General features: G+C 42.3%; 1 protein-coding gene across 4 annotated transcripts in view; it reads right to left on the bottom strand.

Moving 5' to 3' along the window:
* The window catches only part of fsd1l (fibronectin type III and SPRY domain containing 1-like), a 137,042-nt gene that overhangs the window by 48,526 nt on the left and 70,992 nt on the right, over positions 1-17,524 (bottom strand). For all 4 annotated transcript variants that reach the window (XM_039759706.1, XM_039759709.1, XM_039759710.1 and 1 more), the window contains exons 5-6: positions 14,863-14,885; positions 5,776-5,897 (exon numbers count right to left, since the gene is read on the bottom strand). In XM_039759706.1, coding sequence (XP_039615640.1) covers positions 5,776-5,897; positions 14,863-14,885 — 145 coding nt within the window. The remainder of the gene's footprint in view (positions 1-5,775; positions 5,898-14,862; positions 14,886-17,524) is intronic.

The following is a 17,524-nucleotide window of genomic DNA, read 5'->3' as shown; positions in this document are numbered from 1 at the left end:
TTTGAAACAAAGATGTTCATATAAATGATGTGCCCAGGAAGTCAGAATGTTCAGCTATTAAAAAATTATTTTGTGTTATGTCTATGATTTGCTATTTTGCTACGAATGTAAAGAAGTTGGGTGAACATCTTCTAAGTGTGGTGATTCCATAGTTTTTGCCATGGGGTCGTATAAACATCAGACACTTAAGGTGAGTAAGGTGATTTGAACCGCTAGCCATGCTATCTCTCAAAGACAGGAAATAAAATAATTTAAAAATATTTGCTATCTCTTGTCCTACGTGTACCTTCAGCACCTTTTGTCGGTATCCATGTGTGTCTGAACGTCTCTTCCCCGACGCTTCTTCTCAAGTCGAAGTCAAAGCGAACTTTATTGACATCTCAACCATATACAAGTATGCAGACAGACGAAATTGTGAAGCTCAAGGCCCACAGAGTAACAACATGAAGTGCAAATAAAAAATTTAAATTAAATTAAAAATAGAATTCAAATTTAAATTAAAATGTAAAATTTAAATTAAAAAAGCACAAACAAGATAAGACATTGTGCAAAGACAAGATTGATGCAATGTATAATTATAATTTGTTTGTTGAACTCTTTGTAAAGCACTTTGGACTGCACATTCTGTAAGAAAATGTGCTATAGAAATAAATGTAAATGTTGCTGTCTTTATTAACGGAAGGCACACTGGCGCTCCCAGCTTTATTGTGCTCACAGCTGCGGGCAGCACGTTGGACTTCTGATCCCTGAGGAAATGGTGGGATATGTTCAAGAGATCAGCTTACTCTTCTCTATTTTAAACTTTGGCACAAATAAGTTGGTATCTGCTCCAGGGTTACTGCAATAACATCTGCACTGCAGGTCAGAAGGACAGACTAGCATAGCGACAAGCAAAGCCACATATTTATACAGCATATGAGGTGTCACTAAAGACCCATCTAGAAAATGACAGTTGCAGGGTAAAAAAAACAAAATCTACTTAAATGTTGACCTGAGAGAAGAAAGAAAACCATATTGATTCCACCAGTCTGGAAAATCATAAAGAAAGTTTGTCATAAATTGCTTTCTGGTGGTCCGACTAGAAGCTAAACTCAGATAGCAGCTACCCTATGTACTTAAATCTGCATTTGTCTGTCCATGATTTCTCTTATCAAAAAACTATTTTAAGAGAATGTACATAAATAATGCAAAAAAGACGTAAATTTATTTTAGTATGATGTGTTATACTCAGTGATTAGATTAGATTAGAAAAACTTCATTAATCACAATTGAAAATTTGGATGCAAACAGCAGCAGAAACTTAAGAAACCAAAGATACAGACTCACAGGACAAATAATACAACCCATCAATCAATCAATCAATCAATCAATGCAAAAAGAAGTTAAAAGACCACTTAGTTTGGAATGTCTGAAGGAAGCACTCAATTGCTTGATGACAGCAGGCTGAAAAGACCCCCAGAGGTGCTTCTTAGCCCGCCATGGAGGAATGAGCCTATGGCTAAAAGTGCTCCAGGAGAGCACCTCCTGCAGAGAATGGAGGGGATTTTTCATGTCATCCAAATGCATTCCCAATTATCTTTTCCACAACAGCTTCCAGTCAGGGCTAGATTAGCCATTAAGCAAAATAAGAACATGCTTAGGGTATTATGGGAAGACATAATGCACCACAGACATTTTCCATTGGTGGAGTTACAATGGACCACATGGTGCAGAACTGCAAATGGTGCAGCTCAACCAGGATCCACAAAAAAGGACTTCCCATTAAATTAAAAAAATTACAAACATATACTGTAGATAGATAGATGGATAGATAGATAGATAGATAGATAGATAGATAGATAGATAGATAGATAGATAGATAGATAGATAGATGTGAAAGGCACTATAAAATTAATAGATAGATAGATAGATAGATAAAAAGATAGATAGATAGATAGATAGATAGATAGATAGATAGATAGACATGAAAGGCACTATAAAGATAGATAGATAGATAGATAGATAGATAGATAGATAGATAGATAGATAGATAGATAGATAGATAGATAGATAGATGTGAAAGGCACTATATAATAGATAGATAGATAGATAGATAGATAGATAGATAGATAGATAGATAACCCTTCAGAAGTAGGACACACATGAGTCACACACACACATGAGTCACACACACACACACACACACACACACACACACACACACACACACACACAGTGGTTCTTGCAAATGAAACATAAAATATCCTGAAGACACTTCCTTCACGCTCCACAGCCAGCGCAGTTTGCATGAGTGGGCCTTCACGCCAGTCAGTTTGAGTTTTCCTGAGACCTTCTCCCTGTCAAGTAGATTTTGCCCGTTTTAGCCGAGTTGCCTAACGCGGTTCGCTCTGAGCTAACGCCTCTTGGCTTGTGCACTGCACGTTTATCATTGGATTGCTATTTGCTGTGACCTTTACTGAGCTAAATATATAAAAAAAATCTACTTTGAAAACACTTTCCATGGGATTAGAGGATTAATCCGGCATTGAGATACAGCTTACAGTATATAAAGATATAAAGGAAGTTCTGATCAAAAGTGATGTTTCGTATTGTAAAACTGTTTGGTTTATCTGTGCCAAAATGAATTAGAACTGTAAAGAGCTCATAATCAACCAGCTTCTCCAGTGTTACAGGTTTGTCTGTCTCATCCTGTCTCTTTTATCAATATTTATGCGGTTATCATATTTCTATAATCCTTGTGTTTATCAACAAATTGTATTAATCTACAAAGCAGATTCCAAAAAAGTTGGGACACTATACAAATCGTGAATAAAAACTGAATGCAATGATGTGGAGGTGCCAACTTCTAATATTTTATTCAGAATAGAACATAAATCACGGAACAAAAGTTTAAACTGAGAAAATGTATCATTTTAAGGGAAAAATATGTTGATTCAGAATTTCATGGTGTCAACAAATCCCAAAAAAGTTGGGACAAGGCCATTTTCACCACTGTGTGGCATCTCCCCTTCTTCTTACAGCACTCAACAGACGTCTGGGGACCGAGGAGACCAGTTTCTCAAGTTTAGAAATAGGAATGCTCTCCCATTCTTGTCTAATACAGGCCTCTAACTGTTCAATCGTCTTGGGCCTTCTTTGTCGCACCTTCCTCTTTATGAAGCGCCAAATGTTCTCTATAGGTGAAAGATCTGGACTGCAGACTGGCCATTTCAGTACCCGGATCCTTCTCCTACGCAGCCATGATGTTGTGATTGATGCAGAATGTGGTCTGGCATTATCTTGTTGAAAAATGCAGGGTCTTCCCTGAAAGAGATGACGTCTGGATGGGAGCATATGTTGTTCTAGAACCTGAATATATTGTTCTGCATTGATTGTGCCTTTCCAGACATGCAAGCTGCCCATGCCACACGCACTCATGCAACCCCATACCATCAGAGATGCAGGCTTCTGAACTGAGCGTTGATAACAACTTGGGTTGTCCTTGTCCTCTTTGGTCCCGATGACATGGCGTCCCAGATTTCCAAAAAGAACTTCGAATCGTGACTCGTCTGACCACAGAACAGTTTTCCATTTTGCCACACTCCATTTTAAATGATCCCTGGCCCAGTGACAACGCCTGAGCTTGTGGATCTTGCTTAGAAATGGCTTTTTCTTTGCACTGTAGAGTTTCAGCTGGCAACGGCGGATGGCACGGTGGATTGTGTTCACTGACAATGGTTTCTGGAAGTATTCCTGAGCCCATTCTGTGATTTCCTTTACAGTAGCATTCCTGTTTGTGGTGCAGTGTCGTTTAAGGGCCGGAGATCACGGGCATCCAGTATGGTTTTACGGCCTTGACCCTTACGCACAGAGATTGTTCCAGATTCTCTGAATCTTCGGATGATGTTATGCAAAGTTGATGATGATAGATGCAAAGTCTTTGAAATTTTTCGCTGGGTAACACCTTTCTGATATTGCTTCACTATCTTTCTGCGCAACATTGTGGGAATTGGTGATCCTCTACCCATCTTGGCTTCTGAGAGACACTGCCACTCTGAGAAGCTCTTTTTATACCCAATCATGTTGCCAATTGACCTAATTAGTGTTTATTGGTCTTCCGGCTCTTCGTTATGCTCAAATTTACTTTTTCCAGCCTCTTATTGCTACTTGTCCCAACTTTTTTGGAATTTGTTGACACTGTGAAATTTTGAATCAACATATTTTTCCTTTAAAATGATACATTTACTTGGATTAAACGTTTGATCTGTCATCTACGTTCTATTACAAATAAAATATTGACATTTGCCATCTCCACATCATTGCATTCAGTTTTTATTCACAATTTGTTTAGTGTCCCAACTTTTTTGGAATCCGGTTTGTATTTGTTACAACGTGTGTGTATCAGTTACCTTGATATAAGTCTTCCAGGCTTGAGACCACCTCCTGCAGAGAAGGGTAAGGGAAATAAAGTCGGAGCACTAGCTCTGCTACTCATTGTGGTGGTGGACGGCCGGGGCCCTCACCCAGCCAGTATGCCCTGATTATGGAAGGACTGGGGGAGAGAGTATTTCCAGGGCAGTCCCTTAGGTCTCCAATGCGACCTAGGGGTCATGAGCATGGAAGTTCAACCCTACTGGGGCCCGTGATCACCACCACGGGGTCACATGGACGTTTTCAGGGCCCTATTTGGCCGCACTTCTGCCACACTGGAAGAAACTCTTTGGGCACCTGGAGTCCTCAGGTTGCCAGAAGTAGAAGGCCAGAGTTGGGAGGAAGAGGACAAAGCCTGAGGAGGAGTGGAGGCAGAAAGACTGCTCTGTGAGCATTGTGTGCTGGATTGGATCAATAATTTGTGTGTTGTATATTAAACCAGTGTCCTGCCTGCCTGACTGTGTAAGGGTTCGAGCGGCTGTACACACCCTGGGCTTCACACCGTTTAAGAAATCTAAGTAATCAACGTATACCTCAGGATTTACAGTGCACCATGCATTGGAAAATATTTTGTAATGCATGTAATGATACAATGCATTGCATTTATTATTCTAACAGATGGCGCACCTCAAACATTGCTGAAATAAAATGTGTTAAAACAAAAGCTTGTGATGCGCCATCTTTTAAAATCACCAATACAGAGAATATATCTCAGTTATATGCCATTTGGTACGGGATTTGTACAAGCAGTATAAATATTTGTAACAGCGCCATCCCATGCTTTTTGAGTGACATTACACTCAATAGAAGAAGACCCTACTGTTGAAAGAAAAAAACACAAAAAAGCCAGACTAGAATTTGCTAAAGAAGCCACTGTTCTTCTGGGAGAAGGTTCTTTGGGCAGATGAGACAAATTTGTTGCTCTTTGGCAAGTCACATCAGCTCTTTATCCACAGATGTAAAAAATTACGATTTCAAAGAAAAGAACAACAGACCTGCTATGAAACATGGAAGAGGCTTGCTAATGCTCTTGGGGGCTGCTTTGCCTCATCTGACATGGGGTGCCTTGAGTCTGCGCAGAGAACAATGAAACCTCAAGACTTTCAAGACGTTCTGGAGTGAAACACATTGCCCGTTGTTAGAGAACTCTGCCTCAGTCGCAGGTCAAGGACCCTCCAACAGGTTAACGAGCCAAAACACACAGCGAAAAGCGCCGAAGAATGGCTAAGAACAAAACGCTGGACTGCTCTGAAGTGGCCTTCTATGAGCTCTCCAGCAGCTGACAAACCCCAAGCTGTAAAGAGTCTTTCAAAGAAGACATTCACTTCAAACTCTTTCCACACATTCATCACAGATCATTTGTACCTGGCAGAAACTTCAGGGACTGCAGCATTTGCCTCTCCTGAGAAAAGTCGACCATCAGGTGAGTCATGTTGTCGCTGGCCTTGGGCTTCACTGACAAGCGAAATGCTGGAGCCATCGTCACCCTGAAAGTAAAAGCAGTGCTTCAGAATTCTGACAGCTGTTGGGCGGTGGTGTTGGACAATGTCTAACTCTTCTGGTTTTGGAAAAGATCAAATATGACCCTAACCCTAACAGAACGCATTGTACAAATGTCTCATTTTTTACAATAAATGAAGCAGAGGAGTTTAAGCAGCTCGGGGGTCTTGTTCACAAATGGAGGGAAAAAGGGAGTGGGAGATCGATCAATGGGCAGATCAGAGCGGCGTCTGCGGTCATGTGGACATTAAATCGGTAGGTCATGGTGAAGAGAGAGCGCAGCCAAAACGTGAAACTCTCGATTTTACCGGTCAATCTGGGCACCTATTGGCACCTATGGTCACGGATTTAGCGTAGTGGCAAGCGGCAGAAATGAGCTCACTTCGTAGGGTGTCTGGACTCAAGCTTTAGAGCAGCGGTTCTCAAACTTTCGGATTTCGCACCTCCCTTTTTCTACCTGGAATAATTCTGCGTCCCCTGCGTAATACTTACAGTTGTGGCCAAAATTATTAGCCCCCCTTATGAAATTAGGCAACACTCCTGATTCCAATATGAAAATGACCATTAACAACAAATGTTTGTCTTTTAAAGCGTATCTGTGTCCAAAATAACAAGGTCCACTAATTGTAGTTTGGATATTTTATTGACACACTGAGTGGAATCAAGAAAGGGCAAAAATGAGACATCCAAAATTATTAGCCCCATGCCCATTAATAGTCAATACTGTACCCTTTTTGAGCCACAACTGACCACAATCTATTAGAGTAGGTCTTTACTAGATTAGCACAGGTCTCCTGAGGGATTTTGGTCCATTCCTCCATTGCAAATTGTTCTAGCTGGTCCAAATTGCGTGGTTTCCAAGCATGGACATTCACTTTGAGCACTCGCCACAGATTCTCAATGGGATTGAGGTCTGGGCTCTGTGCGGGCCACTCCAAGATCTTGGTTTTGGTATCCTTGAAAAACTGTTGAACTAATTTTGATGTATGCTTTGGGTCATTGTCTTGTTGGAAGACCCAGCGACAACCTAAGCCTAGACTACGAGGAGATTTTTGCATATTCTCCCTCAGAATGTCAACATCATTTTCTTTTTTCATGATGCCATGCACCCGAACAAGGCTCCCTGTGCCTGAGGCTGCAAAACAGCCCCACATCATGATGCTCCCACCACCATGTTTAACTGTGGCAACTGTGTTCCTAGGGTTGAAGGCCTGTCCCTTTCTTCGCCAAACATAAGCAACATCCATGTGCCCAAACAGTTCCAGTTTAGTCTAATCAGACCAAAGCACAGACTTCCAAAAATCATCTTTACATTTCAAATGTTCACGGGCAAACCTCAGTCGAGCTGTGATGTGCCGCTCTTTGAGTAAAGGGGTTCTTCTGGGATGACGGCTGTGAAGCCCACCACGGTGAAGAGCCCTCACAACTGTGTTCCTTGAAACATCAACTCCAGAAGAGGCCAGGTCAGCAACAATCATCTTGGCAGATGTCCGGGGTTCCTTGCTGACATCTGACTATTTTTCTCTCCAGAGTTCTTGAAATCTTATGCTTACGCCACGCCAGGTTTGTTTCTAACAGAATTTGTCTCCTTGTACTTGGCAATGATGCAACGTACAGCAGTTCTAGACACTGTGAATCGCTTGGAAATGGCAGTGTAGCCTTGCCCCTTATCATGAGCCTCTACTATCTTCTTTCTGAGCTCCAGACTGATTTCCTTTGTCTTTGGCATGGTCAGTAACAGCAGTCCTTCTCATGTGCTCAAGAGCCCTGTTCCTTGAGAGTCTTTTTATGCTGACTGAGTGTTGTTAGGAAGCCAATTGACTGCACAGGTGTGGTTTCAAAGCTGATTGGTTAATTAGTGTAGGTGTGTTTTGAAAGCAAACATTAACATGGGGCTAATATTTTTGACCACCCCATTTTTTACTATATTTGATATAAAGCAAGACTAAAAATATATTTTATATTACAAAATGTATCAAATGCTAGAAAAATAGCACTGGCGGATGTTTGATTATATCAAGTTTCATCAATGTTGCAAACTTTGGGAAGAAGTTTAGGAAAATGTTCCATGATTCCAGGGGGGCTAATAATTTTGGCCACAACTGTATCTATAATTTGATACTATCTGTATGTATGGTGTTCGCGTCAATACCTCGACTCAATACAAGTTAGAACCATGCAATGGGACTCTGCCTCTGTAGTTAGAACATAACGTGGCACACGCGGACGCAGTATTGCATGATTGGCTAATAATGTTCGAATGCTTCAGTGACGCCGCCGGACGGCTGAGTATAGTAAGTCGGTGTTGGTTCGAGCAGATTACAGTAAGTTTTGTTGGTTTTTGGAACGTTGGTTCGGTGGGGCGTACTTTCCAGGACTAACCTCGTCGACTGACTTAAACCCTTCGACAGCTCCAGATCCGTAAGTAATTTAAAACGTATCGCCATTTGCTTGGTACTTCGAAATCTATCTTTGGGCAGTTCGGTTTTGGCATTCGTCCTTCTGACATCTATTGGTAAACTGAGTAATGACGGCTGGCTATTAACAACGGTCATTGATTAATTTGTAGCCGATCTCAGATCTAAAATGACCACGACAACACAATTATTACTCCGTCTCTGATTAGAGACGTAAAATACGGTTTGTTTTGAAAATTTGTTTGCCGAAAAAAATCAAAGGAGGTGCGCCGAAGAGCGGAGTTCACGTCTCGCAGCCCCGTTTAAATGGGAAGCTCTTCATTACATCGGCCGAAAAGGTCCATTTTAAGCACAAATCAGTGCCATGATAACAAAATCATTTCAAGGACTTAAAAAACTAATAATTCTTTGCAGAGAAAGTATGGATTTCACAAACGTAGAATTTGTAGCCCGATTCAATCGGGCTCCCAGTCGCTGGTATAAGATAGATGAGAATAACCCCTGGTGCTACTAACAAAAATACTCGTGCGGTGTCGCGGTATCCTATCATTTTTACTTCCATAAGATTTGCATGTGCTCGGCTAACTTCGATGAAATATTTGCAATTTATGTTTTTTAAAGTGCTTTAATAACTGTTAAAATGTCTTTTGTGGTTTTTGGTAGTAATTCTAATTCCAAAAACAAAGAATCAATTATGTATTCTTATTTATTTTGTTTATATAAAGAAACGATTAAGTATGTTTTAATTTTTAAAAATCATGAAGTCAATCTGCGCGAGACGAAAGTATTTTCGTCCGACAAATATTATACCACTGTTAGTTGTACAGTATCATGAAACTAACCCAATACGCAGTAAATTATTCAACTCAATTTGGCAATATTGGCAACGCTGCCAATGTGGTGCAGTCGCGCCGCATTATCACCTGATCTACTGTTACCTGAATGTTCACGACAGATACCGATACGTCTCGAACTTTCTGGATTGAAAATACGCGACTATAAAAGCAGCAGCAGCGGCGCCGCTCGTCATAGAAACAAACTTCAAATAGAAAAGGAGCTCATATGGAGGAATATTTCGGACAAAATTAAGTTGTTGTACCGTGTTAGCCATTATGAATGTAGAGAAAAGCCAAGCAAAATGACACCTTTTATTGGCTAACTAAAAAGATTACAATATGCAACATCTTGCCTGAAGAAGGGGCCTGAGTTGCCTCGAAAGCTTGCATATTGTAATCTTTTTAGTTAGCCAATAAAAGGTGTCATTTTGCTTGGCTTTTCTCGACAAAATTAAATAAATAAATAAATGCGTAAATAAATAAAAGTACTGTGAAATGAGAGCATAAATAAATAAATACATTTGTCACAAAATATGTTTTTTGTTGCATATTTATTTATTTCATTTTGTCCGTAACATTCCTGCAAACCGTCATGAAATACGACTTGAAATGAAACTGTCACTTTCACTCGTCAAAGTTGAGAGGGTGGGCTCTAACACGCCCTCTAGTTACTGATTGGTGAACAACTTTGCCACTGATCAGAGCTGTAGAGTTGTTTGAAAAAGTAGCTGCGAATATGCACCTGACTTTATACTCGTAAAACAAGGGTCAAATACTCAGTTCAAAATATTAGTTGGAGCTGCTTTGGGCATTCCATGTCAAAGTCCATCCATCCATCCATTTTCCAACCCGCTGAATCCGAATACAGGGTCACGGGGTCTGCTGGAGCCAATCCCAGCCAACACAGGGCACAAGGCAGGAACTAATCCTGGGCAGGGTTCCAACCCACCGCAGGACACACGCAAACACACCCACACACCAAGCACACACTTGGGCAAATTTAGAATCGCCAATCCACCTAACCTGCATGTCTTTGGACTGTGGGAGGAAACCCACACAGACATGGGGAGAACATGCAAACTCCACGCAGGGAGGACCCGGGAAGCGAACCCGGGTCTCCTAACTGCGAGGCAGCAGCGCCCACACTGCGTCACCGTGCCGCCCATCCATATCAAATTACCTAAACTAATACAGCCGTTGCAGCTTACCGTATAGCGTGTTAGAGCCCACCCTCTCAACTTTGACGAGTGAAAGTGACAGTTTTATTTCAAGTCGTATTTCATGACGGTTTGCAGAAATGTTACGGACAAAATGAAATCAATAAATAAGCAACAAAAACATATTTCGTGACACATTTATTTATTTATGCTGACATTTCACAGTACTTTTATTTATTTACGTATTTATTTATTTAATTTTGTCCGAAATATTCCTCCATAAGCTCAGAGTGTCGAATCTCGAATATCAAACCAAACCTGGACGGGCTGTGTACTTTAAAGCAGGCACATATTAATCATTAGATCTATGCCTTAGACATATTTTATTTAAATTTTAGTTATAATGCATTCATTGTGATTATATTCTTGCAAATTTAAATTTGAAATAAAAATGTAAAAAATAAATTTTGATGTCTTGTTCATTTATTTGACGCCCCCCTTGTACAGCTTCGGCGCCCCCCAGTTGGAGAACCGCTGCTTTAGGGATTGGGTGAGGAGCAGAGAGATTTCGGGAGGAGCTCAAAGTAGAGCCGCCATGATTCTGCATTGAAAAGAGCCAGTTGAAGGTGATTCAGGCATTGGATCAGGAAGCCTCCATGGGCACCTGGAAGGAGACCTCGGGGCAGACACAGGACACAAATGCCATGGGAACACCTCGGTACCCCTCTGGAGGGGATAAGGAATGTCTAGGGCATGGCTGCTTAAACTACTCATCTCGCAGCCCTGTGTCAGATAAGCAGTAGAAACTGGATGGATGGCAACAATAAATGTCCAAAGTTCAGGAGCCATCTCTTTCATGATGGAAAAGCAAAACACCAAAAACTCTGCTCATCTCTAAGGAAGCTTCATTCATCAAGGAACCAAACAATTTCTAGTCATTTCTTGTCTTAAGACTTCATACCTTCATTATCCCCCACTGGCACAGGATGTTTCGTGCTTTCTTTCACATGGTCTTGTCTACTTATTCTATACCACTAGCTGGCCGAGTCCACAAAAATTCCCCCTGTTCTTTATTTCGCCTTATCCAATTTCTCGTATTAGGAATTTGTTCGTTTTCGTATACCTCGTAGGGTCAGCCATTGTACAGTTTTCAGGTTAAGGGCCTCGCTCAAGGGCCCAGCAGAGAAGGATCTCTTTTGGCAGTGACGGGGATTTGAACCGGCAACCCTTGGGATACCAGCACAGATCCTTAGCCTCAGAGCCACCACTCCGCCCTTAATAATCCATATAATCGAAAACGAATTCAACAAAATGGATCTGCGCTTCACAACGCCTACAATTTCACTTAAGAAACGCTCAGTCGAGGGCCTTTGCTGTGTGCACGTTGCACTCACCGGCCACTTTATTAGGTACACCTTGCTAGTAGCGGGTTGGACCCCCTTTGCCATCAGAAGTGCCGTAATTCTTTGTGTCATAGAAGCTACTGGAAACATTCCTCAGGGAGTTTTGGTTCATCTTGACATGACAGCATCACGCAGTTGTTGCATGTTTGTCGGCTGCACGTCCATGATGCAAATCTCCCGTTCTACCACGTCCCATAGGTGGTCTACTGGATTGAGATCTGGTGACTGTGGAGGCCATTTGAGTTCAGTGACCACATTGTCATGTTCAAGAAACCAGTCTGAGATGATCTGAACTTTGTGACATGGCACGTTATCCGGCAGGAAGGAGCCATCAGAAGATGAGTACACTGCAGCCATAAAGGGATGGAGACACGGTCAGCATCAACACAATGTAGACTGCACCATTTAAATGATGCTTGGTTGGTACTGAGGGGCCCAAATATCACAGACATCATTACATCACCAGCACCAGCCTGAACTGCTAATATAAGGCAGGATGGATCCATGCTTTCATGTTGTTGATGCCAAATTCTGACCTGACCATCTGAATGTCACAGCAGAAATTGAGACTCACCAGACCAGGCCATGTTTTGCCAGTCTTCTATTGTCCAACTTTGGTGAGCCCGTGCGAATTGTTGCCTCAGTTGCCTGTTCTTAGCTGACAGGAATGACACCCGGTGTGGTCTCCTGCTGCTGTAGTCCACCTGCTTCAATGTTTGATGTTCAGAGATGCTCTTCTGCACACCTCACTTGTAACGAGTGCTTATTTGAGTTCCTGTTGCCTTTCTATCAGCTCAGACCAGTCTGGCCGTTCTCCTCTGAACTCTGCATCAACAAGGCATTTCCGCTCACTGGATATTTTCCCTTTTTCAGACCATTCTCTGTAAACCCTAGAGATGGCTGTGCCTGAAAATCCCAGGTGATCAGCAGTTTCTGAAATACTCAGAGCAGCCCGTCTGGCGCCAACACCCAGGCCACATTACAAGTCACTTCAGTCCCCTTTCTTCCCCAATCTAATGCTTAATTTGAACTTCAGCAGGTGGTCTTGATGATGTCTACAGGCCGAAATGTATTGAGTTGCTGCCATACGATTGGCTGATTAGATATTTGCATTAACAAGCAGTTGAACCGGTCAAGTCAAGTCAAGTTGGGGAGCATGCGCTGGTACAGTGTGTTGCCGCACCAACCACACGACGAAAAAGCTCAGGATCCTGCTTGAACGGGTGTACCTAATAAAGTGGCCAACGTGTGTATAATATTATCCACCCATCTATTATCCAACCTGCTATATCCTAACTACAGGGTCACGGGGGTCTGCTGGAGCCAATCCCAGCCAACACAGGGTGCAAGGCAGGAAACAAACCCTGGGCAGGGTGCCAGCCCACTGCAGTGTATAATATTATTTTCTTTTCATATCCCATGCACAAGACAATGAGCATGATATCAAAATAACAAGTCTTAAGAGTAACATGACAACATGTGTAAGATATTTTAAAGGGGATAAAACTACTGCGTGTAGAATTACTGACCTCCAAACAATAATTTGCAGAGTACAGTGAAATCTTCAAAACGATGCCAATGAATTCACCCTTAGCTCAGGGGTCCACAGAGCCACCGATAGGTGAATCACCTTTCCAAAATGGAATTTGACAATCATTGCATATTTCCTAGAATAATGGTCTATATCAGGGGAGTCAAACTCCGGGCCTGGTGGGCCGCAGTGGCTGCAGGTTTTCATTCTCACCCTTTTCTTAATCAGTGACCAGTTTTCACTGCTAATTAACTTCTTTTCCCTTCATTTTAATAAACTTGTTTTTAAGGATTCAGTCCTCTGAATTTATTCCTTTCTTCATTAAATGACAGCCAAACAGAAACGAGATGTTGCACGAGCCAACAGGTGACCAGCTAAATTGGGATTTCAAACTCCAGCCAGTTTCACTGTCTCTTAATGAGAACCCAATTCTTGCTGTTAATTAAGCCTGTTATTTAATTCCTTGGCCTGTTGCTGCTCTCATTCTGCCACAGCAGACATTTCCAAAACTGTTTTTTTGAAGAACATCATCAAAATGTTTCGGTGACCTGAGAGATCAACCTTACCGAGACCTTCACCTTTCTTTATTTTCAGATATTGTGCGATGGGCACAGATGAGCTGGTCACGTGGTGGCTTGTTTTGTGACTCATTATTGTTTGGCTGCTAATTAAGGAAAAAACAACTAAAGAGGAGTGGCACGGTGGCGCAGTGGGTAGCGCTGCTGCCTCGCAGATAGGAGACTATGATGCCATTATGGATGCAGTGAGAAGTTAAGCAAAATGCCACCTTTTATTGGCTAACTAAAAAGATTACAATAAGCAAGCGGGCAGCACAGTGGCTCAGTGGGTAGCACTGCTGACTCACAGTAAGGAGACTATGATGCCATTATAGATGCAGTGAGAAGTTAAGCAAAATGCCACCTTTTATTGGCTAACTAAAAAGATTGCAGTAAGCAAGCGGGCAGTACAGTGGCTCAGTGGGTAGCGCTGCTGACTCGCAGTAAGGTGACCTGAGTTCACTTACCAGGTCCTCCCTGCGTGGAGTTGGCATGTTCTCCTCGTGTCTGAGTGGGTTTCCACCCACAGCCCAAAGACATGCAGGTTAGGTGATATTGTCCCTAGTGTGCGCTTGGTGTGTGTGTGTGCCCTGCGGTGGGCTTGTTTCCTGCCTTGCGCCCTCTGTTGGCTGAGATTGGCTCCAGCAGACCCCCGTGACTCTGTAGTTAGGATATAGCGGGTTGGATAATGGATGGATGGATGGATAACTAAAGAGCCTGAGTCACATTAATTAAAAGTAAGGCAAGAGAAGTTAATCAGCAGCAAAAACTGGTCACTAATGAAGAAGATGAAAACCCTCCAGCCACTGTGGCCCTCCAGGACTGGAGTTCGACACCCGTGGTCCATATAGTGTAATGGCTGCTTACCGATAAACCTCCAATCTTAACGCTACTACAAAGGGGTCTTTACCAGTTGCTACATACAAATGCACTAAACACCAATTAACCAGAGCCAATTTTTTGGCTGAGAAGACATGACATACAAATAATTAATTAAAAAAAAAAACATGACAGCCATTAAAGAAAAATAAAATTGAAAAATGTTCCATACCTATCCTTGATCTGTTTGGCAGCCTTTATGGAAGAAGGAAAGAGAAGAGAAAGCTGGTTAGTGGAGCCATGCAAGTCGGAGTAGGTAGAACCATGCAGAATTAACTTGAATGATGGGCCAGTGTGGCTGAAGCTGGAAATCATCTTGACAGGCATACCAAACCGGACCCCGTGATCTACTGGTTAAAGTTACAAGTGAATTAAGTCAGAGGTGCAGTGACAGGGACAACAGATACCACCATGGCAGACATGCTTCTGAAAGGTAAATGATATTAGTTATCCATTTTCTTAACCCCCTCTAAATACATTACAGGCTTTAGGAATTAAAGGTCAAACCGAAAAGCTTTGGGTGCAAAGCAAGAACCAATCGTGGATGAGACGGCAATAACCCGCAGGGCACACACACTACCCTACAATCCCACAAACCTCTCATAAGGGGGCAAATTGGTGTTTCCAATTAATTGAAAACGGACACTAGGAGGACATCAGACCTCCACAAATTTAGCAGCCGGGTCTGGTATCAAACTAAGTATGTTTGGGTACCGGCCTGTAAATGGATGAGAGAAAGCCCATCTAGTAAAAGTTTTGAGTTGTTGCTGGAGGACATATTGGTGAGGCCAGCCGTGAATGCTTACCATGTGATCTGTGTGTCAATTCCAGTGCTCCAGGGAAGTGGTGAGGGACACTGTGCTGTAAAAAATGAGTGAGGTCCTTCAGAAACCAAGGTCCTGCCTCTCAACGGTCATAAAAGATCCACAGGCATCTCTCGAAAGGAGTAGGGTGTTTCCCAATGACTAGGATGCACGTGAATTCATTTGGTATTTTTCAACATCCTGCATGCCATTTGTTAGCTCCTTCACCTTGCCACTAATTTGAGAGCCATCGTTGGTGCTTCTTCCCACGTTGACAGGGGCTGTGGCTTATCTCGTTAGATTTAGTTTGATTTGCTTCGGTTTCATTTCTTATGCTCAGTAAATAATCACCCGCCTGTTTCTCTGCAGGACACCTGGTCAGACTGCTTACCATTGGCCTGGTCATTCTGGCCCCCTCATCATCCCCTGTCTCTAACTATCGGTGTCACTCCTTCACCACCTATAAGTTAATGTGTGGTGAGCATACAGGCGGAAAAAATGGCTGCTGTCGCATCATCTAGGTGGATGCTACACATTGGTGGTGGTTAACGTAACTTAAGAGTGTAAGAGTAAATCGTGAAATCGTGCTGATGGCCGTGCCCAAGAGGTCATTAAAGGCCTGGCTCTTTGGTTTTTATCAGGACACTCACAAGCTCAGTCCCTCAGACTCCTCACTCAGTCTCTCGAGTCTCTTCTCGGGAAGAGTGGAAAAAAAAAAAAAGTGGAAGAGCAGCAATACATTAATTTGAACGGCCCATCTCTTGTTTGCTTATCCTAACTGGGATGTATTGGGCATGAACTTGGGTGTCTAGATTCAAGTTACGTTTAACTCTTTTGCGGCTGATGTCGAATTTTTGTCAAAAGGAGGAGTTGACGATGGTGGTTGACTGTGACAAAACCAACGGTTATGTTTTAGTTGGACTCTCGTTGCTTGAAGGAAAGTGAGCTTCATTGGTTTGACTGAGATTTTGTGCGCTCGTGTGAGTAGCAAGGCACAAACAACAGCAAAAATAGCACCGACAGCTGGCGAGAGATGAAAATGATTGCATAAATAAAACTACTGCGTGGATGACGTTTTGCGTATTATCTCTGAACTGGACTATGACTTGTCAGACTCTGATTTTGCTACAAGTGACTGAAAATGAATGTGAGGTTTCAGCTTCAGTTGACTGGTCCCCAGCTAATCGTGGTGCTGAACGGGTTCATGTAGCTGATACGCCTATCAATCAATCAATCAATCAACATTTATTTATATAGCACATTTTCATACAAAATAATGTAGCTCAAAGTGCTTTACAAAATGAATAGAGAAATAGAAGACACAAAAAATAAACATAAGTCAACATTAATTAACATAGAATAAGAGTAAGGTCCGATGGCCAGGGTGGACAGAAAAAGCAAAAAAAAACCCAAAAGCTGGAGAAAAAAAATAAAATCTGTAGGGGTTCCAGACCACGAGACCGCCTGACCAGTCCCCTCTGGGCAATCTACCTAACGTAAGTCAAACAGTCCTCTTTGTAGTTAGGGTTCTCATGGAAGGACTTGATGATGATGATCACGTAGACTTCTGGCTTTCAGTCCATCAATGTTGGTGCATCATGATGCTTTGAGTAGGTGGTGGTGGCGCAGGCCGCCACCACAAAGAAACCGGAAAAAGAAACAGAAGAGAGAGTAGGGGCCTATGGCAACGTTCAACAGGGGGGAGTGCCACTTCATGATAAGAGGTAGAAACTAGATTGCAATGCACTGTGATCGCTACTGCTGCTGCCTCAGCCACATGAAGACAGCTTGGCAGCAAGCTTGCCGCACATTCTTGTCAAACTGGCTGCAACAGCATGCAGCAACAGACGTTTAATCTTGAGTTCTGCTTGAAACCATTGCTTTTCAGAAACAGTTTTTTGAAAAAATATTCAGCCCTCAAAGAGTTAAAAACATCCACACTAGAATTTTCACATCGTTTACGAAAGTATCTCCGCTCACACTTAAACAACTAAAAATGCACGTGACTTAGTTGTTCACCTACACTGGGCT

Source organism: Polypterus senegalus, chromosome 7, assembly GCF_016835505.1.
Source record: "Polypterus senegalus isolate Bchr_013 chromosome 7, ASM1683550v1, whole genome shotgun sequence".
Taxonomy (NCBI): domain Eukaryota; kingdom Metazoa; phylum Chordata; class Cladistia; order Polypteriformes; family Polypteridae; genus Polypterus; species Polypterus senegalus.
Note: the sequence above shows the minus strand (reverse complement) of the source record. Positions and strands in the feature narration are given on the sequence as shown.